The sequence below is a fragment of the Humulus lupulus genome, chromosome 3, assembly GCF_963169125.1.
Source record: "Humulus lupulus chromosome 3, drHumLupu1.1, whole genome shotgun sequence".
Taxonomy (NCBI): domain Eukaryota; kingdom Viridiplantae; phylum Streptophyta; class Magnoliopsida; order Rosales; family Cannabaceae; genus Humulus; species Humulus lupulus.
Window position 1 is genome coordinate 68,157,565 of NC_084795.1, and position 8,096 is coordinate 68,165,660.

The following is an 8,096-nucleotide window of genomic DNA, read 5'->3' on the forward strand; positions in this document are numbered from 1 at the left end:
TTTGTGCATGTGACATTATGGTGCAAACCTTTGTGAAAAAATTATTTTAATTTACGTGTCATGCACGTTAAAATTGCATAATTAAAGTATTTCGATAATTAGAGTTTTGAAATAAAACCCTAAAGCCTATTTTTTTTTACTTTATTTTGAATTGTTGTTGTATAATTGGATGCCTAGGAGCTAGCGGTCATCGAGGTGACACAACAAGTGGTTCGGGACACGTCAGCGGACAACGCATTGCTTATGGTAAGAAGAGTGGACATCTGCGCACAGAGTGTACAATTATGCGTACAACCTTGTTTTCTTATTTGTTTAATTATGTGATTATATTTGTGAGCTAAATTGTTGCATTAGATTGGCTAGCATGAGGATAGTGGTAGGGATTTTAGTTGCTAGATATGCTTAGATGATAGAATAGGCATGCTACTAGATTCTAGCTGCTTGTGTGAATATAGCACTTGCAGGAATTATTTTGGGTGTGTATAACTCAGGATAATAGGTTACCACCACAAAACTGTCGAGTGTGAGTACAACGCAGGCAGGGCAATGATGTCTCGAGGGAACGACCAAGTGTGAGTACAACGCAGGCTAGACTAGGTGCCACCGTAGGAATGCCAAGTGTGAGTATAGGGCAGATTACATTTCATGTCCGATCAACATGACTTGTTAGTATTTATGTGTGTGAGCACAACACACATTATAATAGCGTGATATTGTGTTTATATATTGCATAATGATTATTATGTTTATGATGTTTATTTATGTTTAGTTGAAAGTTTATGTTTTCTGGTTTAGGGAGTATGTCCTACATAGCTCTTCTTATTGGGCGTTAGCTCACGGGTACTCTGTGTGCAAGTAAAGGCAAAGCGAAACAGTGAGTGGTGTGAGCTCGAGGCATGGACGGAACATGTTAGAATATGGACTCCAATTATTTTATGTTTTTAGAAATAAATGTCATGTTTTTAATTTTTAGAGTTGAAAGGTTATTTTCTTTATGTTGTTATTAAACCTAGCGTCCAACACTTTTATTTTTAAATAATGAGTTCTCATTGTCTGTTTAAATTTTAAATAAATATTTTCTTTTAGTGTCTTAAAGTATTTATTGTATATTATTTTAAACGAACTTCCTAAGTAACATCTCGGGAAATCGGGGCGTTACACCGCATCTCTCCACCCGTGCATGGGGCTATGTGATGAGGATGCTTCACCCGTGTGTGAGGTTGTCTGCCAAGCACGCCTCGCCAAAGGCACGTAGGCCTCGTTATGCGAGGGTCTTGCTATGTGAGGTTCCTTTCCTTGCGCCTAAGGGTCCCCACAAGACCTCGCATCTCACCACCCGTGCGTGAGGCCATGTGTCAAGGACGCTTCACCTGTGCGTGAGGCCTTCTACCGAGTGTGCCTCTCCAAAGGTGCATAGGCCTTGTTATGCGAGGCACCTTGCCTTGCGCCTAAGGGTCCACGTAAGACCCCGCATATCGCTAGCCCGATGACCTGCGAAAGGCGCCTTGTTTCATCACATGCGACTTGTGCCTCGCTGAAGAGGCCCTATTTCCCCCCCCCTGAAGCAGGCGCCACCAGTGAGGCACGTCCCCACTACAGCTTCTCACAAAATGTAAAGCCCAAAACTTCCTGAATATACATATGAAGAGGACTAGGGAAGGCCCAACAATTATTTGGTGCCAAGTCATAACTGACTAAAGCGATTAAGCGTATCATTCATGAAAGCTCAAAAGCTTTCCTACACTTGCAAAATATAAAGGGACTTGGAGCAAGGATGTACCCTAGATATATGAGAGAAACCACCAGGTACAAGGTACGCGTATGGGTAAGGTTGTACGACCCTGAGGAGCATAGAGGCATAACTCTTACAATCCTTATCAGACACGTAGTGGTGGTACGAAGTAATACGTGAAGTGGTAGGATGACCTGCATGCCTCTGACCATGTACCAATATCGACACCACAACCCTTTGCTCCACCATGACCTATGTCACTACCCTGACAATGTTCCCGTGTACTATCTTGTCCCAAGCTATAAATAGACCTTCACCCCTCAAACGATGGGGTTGGAAAATTCACTGTGACTAAGGCTATTGTGTGATATATGAGCATCTTTTCTCCATTGTTGTTCAAAGCTTTTCTTCTTCAAATTTTCCCTAAATTCTTTCTAAGTTCGTCATTTTCTTAGTATATCTTTGATTTTTCCAACCTTATATCGCTGATAAGTTCTCACCGTCAACAATGATGATCAAGATGTTTGAGCCAATAATAGATAATAAATAGATTTTGATTTATTTATATATTTTAATGTTTGTACTAGTATTTTCATACAAAACTTAGCCGTGTGATAAATGCACATATTATATGTTTTAGATTGTTAACTTTTGCTTTGATTGAATATTTTCATGATATTTAATGTAAAATAGTTAGTTTAACCTAATTTATGTTGTTTTCCAAATTTGTGTAAAAAGTTGTGATAAAATAAAGAAGGAAAGACAAGCCTACAATGGCCTAGCTCTTCTCTTCTTGAAGGCCCACGGTCTAATCTTCATTAGCAAGAAAGTCTCCAACCCAAAATGTAGCTGCTCAATTATAGTATCAATAGTAGTAAAGAATGGCAAGGCAACTGCTAAGTTTTGTTTCTATTGTGAGTGGAAATGTTGTAATAACAAAAATAAATAAATAAATAAAAATTGACCAAAAATTTCATCAATCCGGCTATTTTTTTAATAGATAAAAAAATAAAATCTATAAACTTCGGACATTCTTTCCTATCTCATCCTTCTCCCACTTTTAAACTAGCATCAATTTTCATTTATTAGAATTAGAAAATATTTATTATTCTTGAACACTAGTTCCATTTGCACTTTTTTTTCTTTCTATCTTACTATATATATTTTTCTAAATAAACATTTATAAAATTGTAAGACTTTTAATAATCAGATTTTTGGATTTTCATTTTGTTAAAACATAATTAGTATTAGCTTAATTACAAGGATGTGTTAGTATTATTCTAGAAGACTTTTTTGTTATGGGTTGTCCTATTGCAATAGGACGTCCCTTAGATTCTTTTTTTTTTTTTTGGTAAATCAGTAAGATTTGTATTCCAACACAACAATTACAAAGAACTAAAACACCCTACAATTAATTACAAACTCTTAGAAGAGTCTCCACCCACATATGATCCACCCTATTGAGCTTACTTAAATTCATAGTATGAAGTCTCTCACACACACTATGAATAATATTTCTAACTATAACATCAATAGAGGAATAATTTTGGTCCCAAACAATACAATTCCTACTGTGCCAAATGAAGTAGACCACAGCCGACACAATACTGTAAACTATCTTTCTTCTGCCTTGCGAAAGCTTCTTTTTCCCAATCCACTTCAAAAGGTTCTTAAGATCATGCCCATGGTAAGATAAATCACTCCACTTCAGAACTTCAACCAGAATTTTTGAACTAACATTACAAGAGAAAAACAAATGAGTATGGAATTCTACATAATTCCCACACATAACACAAGTAATACTCTGAAGAGATTTATATCTCTGAATTCTGTCAAGAGTTGGTAACCTTTCAAGGAGAGCAAGCCAAACGATAACTCTATGTTTAGGAATAGAAAACCTATCCCAAATCATAGCAAACTTCCATCTGCCAGCAAACAAATGCAATTTAGAAACCAGTCTTGCTATAGTAAAATTGAAACTCTGGAAATCATTGAGTGAGTACACAGCTTTGAGTTTATTTTTCACTTGCATTATCCTCTTCCAATATCAGCTAGCATCAATAGGAGCTTCATGATCCCACCAATCACCTTTCTTGATATAGATAGAGTTTACCCACTTAACCCATAAGTTGTCTTTCTTAGAAGAAATATCTCAATCATGCTTACCCATAGCACAAAAATTCCATAAGGTAATGTCTTTAAACCCCAAACCTCCCTCTGATTTAGAGCGACAAACATCAGACCAAGATACATAGCCCGTACCACTTATCCTATCAACTCATTTCCAAAGATAAGCTCAACACACTTGGATGATTCTGTGCAAAACTGATTTCGGTAAAATCACCAATTGAGACCAGTAGGAATGTATAGAGAGGAGGACCGAGTTTATTAAAACAATTCTACCCACATAAGAAAGATTCCTACTACTCCAAACCCGAATCGTACTAACCATCTTCTCCACCAAACAAACACAATCAGCTTTAGAGATTATTTTAGCACAAATTTTCATATCAAGATACTTAAAAGGCATACCACATTTCAGAAATCTAGATAAATCCACAAGCCTATCGATAGAGTTAGTATCCATACCTGCCCCATAAACCATAGATTTACTGATATTCTCTTTGAGCCCAGAAGTATTAGAAAACAGCTTAAAACCCCGCAGCAACAAGGTAGCTGCATTGTAATCTCCTTTACAGAACAAAAGGAGGTCATCCGCAAAACAGAGATGCGTGAGCTGTAAACTCTTGCATCTAGGGTGAAATTTAAAGTTAGCCTCCTTAGCCACCTTGGAAAAAGATTCTAGATAAAAACTCCATGCCTATAACAAAAAGAAGGGGTGAAATTGGGTCGCCTAGACGTAAACCTCTGTGAGCTTGAAGATATCCATGAAGAGCACCATTAATGAAAAATGAAAACCGAGGAGTGGCAACACATTCCATAATAAGATTAACAAATTTCTGAGGAAACTTTAAAGCTTAAAGCATTTTTCTTAGAAAATCCCAGTCAAGAGTATCATATGCTTTTTGAAGATCAATCTTGAACAAACAAGCAGATTTTGCACTTCTTCTGTCATAGCCCCGAACCATGTCTTGACAAATCATAATATTATGAGCAATGCGTCTTCCTTTAACATATCCACTTTGATTTTCAGAAATGATGTCAGGAAGAACTTCTCTTAATCTCTTACAAATCATTTTAGCAGCAATTTTATGTTATATTATTTTATAATATAATGTTAAATTATATTATATTATAATATAATGTTTTAGATTAAATAAATGTGACAAAGTGTGTCACATATTGTAACATATAATAGAGAGTTACAATATTTAGATATATGAGAAATATCCAAATAATGTAACATATTTGGTGTTACAAATTTGTAACTTCCAAATAGTACCCTTTATTGTGTAAAATTGTTGTTACACAATATTGAGATGAATTTCATAAAGCCATAAGTGATATGGCTGTTAGAGATATAATTTTAACCCCAATAATGTGTTTTGGGAGTTACAAAATCATTTGGGAGGGTTTGGAACCGTTTGGAAAAACAGCACAATTTTTTGTGCTGAAATTGGTCAGTGGCCGCGACCACCAACATTCAGTGGCCGCGGCCTGTGGGTCAGAGACCAGTGGCCGCGGCCACATGCCAAAAAACTGACCAATTTTCAGTTTTTTCAATATTTGTTGAACGGCTCAAAAAACCCAAATAACTCTCAAATCTCTTTATTAATTCCATATTAATCCAATTAAACATTGGTAACAGCCATGGGGGTTGGTGGAATTTGAAATTCAAAGGGTGTCTCTAAACTCTATAAATAGGAGCCTATAGGTCACTTGTAAGACACAACGTTTCTATCCACTAGAGCACTTGGCTAGAAACACCTTGAGGCTTGATAATTCCAGAAAGCTTTTCCAATATCTGAGAAAGATCCATTAGTGCTTGAGTTAGAGGGAAATAAGCTTTTGGACAAAGGTTTTAAACCTTGTTCAAGTTGGTGATCCCCAATCCTCTTCACTTAGGTTGTGTAAGTGAGAGTTTGATTGTGTTTCTGTTCTTCTTTTTATTCTATTGTTTTTCTTCTTATTCTCTTGTTCTATTTACTTGTATATTTTGTTTAAGAGTTGTAATCTTTTCATTTGGTCTAAACACTTTATTTTACTTGTATTCTTTTGCTTAGAGTTGTATTCTCACTATTCTCTCCTTCATCATCATCTTCTTCCTTTCTTTAGTTTATTTGTATTTTCAGTTATAGAGTTGTAACCTTATTTAATCAATCTATATTTACTTATAATATTATTGCATAGAGTTGTAATATTATAATCATTTCCATTGAGGCAAAACAACATTTTCCTAACATTTTATAGACCACATTGTAGCAAGCAATTGGTCTATAATCACTCACAGATTTAGGACAAACCACTTTAGGAATCAAAGTCACAGTGGCAGCATTTATCTGTTTCAGCAATCTACCTGAGTTCAAAAAAGAAAGAATAGCTTCAGTCATCTCAGGCCCTGGTATCTCCCAAGTGTCTTTAAAAAATGCACTACTATAACCGTCTGGCCCCGAAGCTTTATCATCAGGGATAGAAATCAGAGCATCTTTCACCTCTTCCATAGTATAATCTCACACCAACCAATCTGCCTGAGATTGAGAAACCAAAGGCCCTTCCTGCACCAACCTCTTGTGAACTCTAGTTCTATTAGGAATAGAAATTCCCAAAAGAGACTTATAAAAGTCTTGAAAAGCAGCAACAACCCCCTCCTGATTATCAATCCACCTACCAAACTGATCTTGAATAGAATAAATTGTGTTTTGCTGCCTTCTCTTTTTCAGGCTAGAGTGAAACATTTTTGTATTCTCATCTCCACTTTTTAGCCAATCAATCTTGGCTTTTTGGCTAAGATAAGTCAGATAATTCCTATGAGCCTCGTTATACAACCGCTGAGCCTTACTCTCCTCCTCAATCAGCTGAACATTGCCAGGTTGTTGTTGCAAACTCTGTTGAATCTTAATCATATTTTGATAGCTATCATGATCTTGGACCTCTTTATTTCCTCTGCCTTGTCTATTCAACTCTTTTAACCCAGTTTTGAGATACTTCAGCCGAGAAACCAAGCAAAACATGGGAGTACCATCTATTTTAACCAACCAAGCCTTCTTCACTAAATCAGTAAAACCTTTCAAGTATTTCCAAAAGTTAAAATACCTGAAAGGCTTTTTGATATTCTGCATATTAGGATAAATAGTGAGAAGACCAGGAGAGTGATCAAACTCACCTTCAGGGAGAAATGTTACCTCAGCTGTACTATATTTGTCCCTCCACTGCCGATTAGCTAAGAATCTGTCTAATTTTGCATACACCCTATCTTTGCCTTCCTGTTTATTGTTCCAAGTGAAGAAACTTCCATTGAATTTAATGTCTTCTAGATCGCAATCTGCTACACATTGTTGAAAAGGAACCATCTCTTTAGTATTACCCCGGTAATCAAGTCTATCTTCAGCACTCAAAACTGCATTAAAGTCTCCTCCAACTATCCAAGGAAGATGCATTTCAACCGCTAAGTGAACAAGATCTTTCAACAGATGCTCCCTTCCTTTGCTATCATTGACAACATAAACTACAGATAAGGCAAACCAATCCCCACCTTTCGGTTTTAACTCACAATGCATAAACTGACTAGAACTCCCTTTAATATCAACCTCAAAACTCAAAGGATTCCACGCAATAAGAATTCTCCCATTATAATGATGCGCCAGATTATGAGACAAACACCAACCTCGAAACATTTTAAGGTATAAGGCTCCCAACTTACAAGCCTTAACCTTAGTCTCCAGGAGCCCAACAAATCCTATTTGCTTATTATGAATCATTTTCATGACACCCATTTGTTTAGAAGATTTGTTGATGCCCCTGACATTCCAAATGAATATTCTATCCATCTATTGGTGTAGGGTCACCCCCTCCATCAATAATGGACCTCATCTCACAAAAAACCTCTCCCACCTGCACCTCTTTAACAGTAGCATTCTCTAACACATCAAAAGTATTTTTAATCTTCACTTGACATGGGCTAGCTATCACCACCTTCTTTCCTTTAACCTGCTTAAACTCTTGTTTATCCTCTATACCAGCTGAAGTAACCGAGTGAGTTTGATTCCTTGAGACTTCCTTAGGTTGCGATAACTTCCTGCTTTGCTCCACCATCTTCCATTTCTTACACATAGAGCTTGTATGATCAATTCCTTTACATATATCACACTTATCAGGCTTCCATTCGTACAAAACCTCAAGATAGATCAATTGCCCTTTTTCATCTTCAAAGCTTATTTGGTTAGAAAAACCTGTTGTAACTTCC

The 8,096-nt window shown here is 36.6% G+C and overlaps 1 protein-coding gene across 1 annotated transcript; it reads right to left on the reverse strand.

The window, feature by feature from the left end:
- Positions 1 to 6,363: 6,363 nt before the first annotated feature.
- On the reverse strand, positions 6,364 to 7,626 carry LOC133824305 (uncharacterized). The gene has a single exon (XM_062257184.1). It carries the CDS (start codon positions 7,624 to 7,626, stop codon positions 6,364 to 6,366), a length of 1,263 nt encoding a protein of 420 aa, XP_062113168.1.
- Positions 7,627 to 8,096: the final 470 nt, after the last annotated feature.

Excerpts from the sequence above, each read along its gene's own strand:
- LOC133824305 (XM_062257184.1), bottom strand. The coding sequence starts at position 7,626 with ATGGGTGTCATGAAAATGATTCATAATAAGCAAATAGGATTTGTTGGG.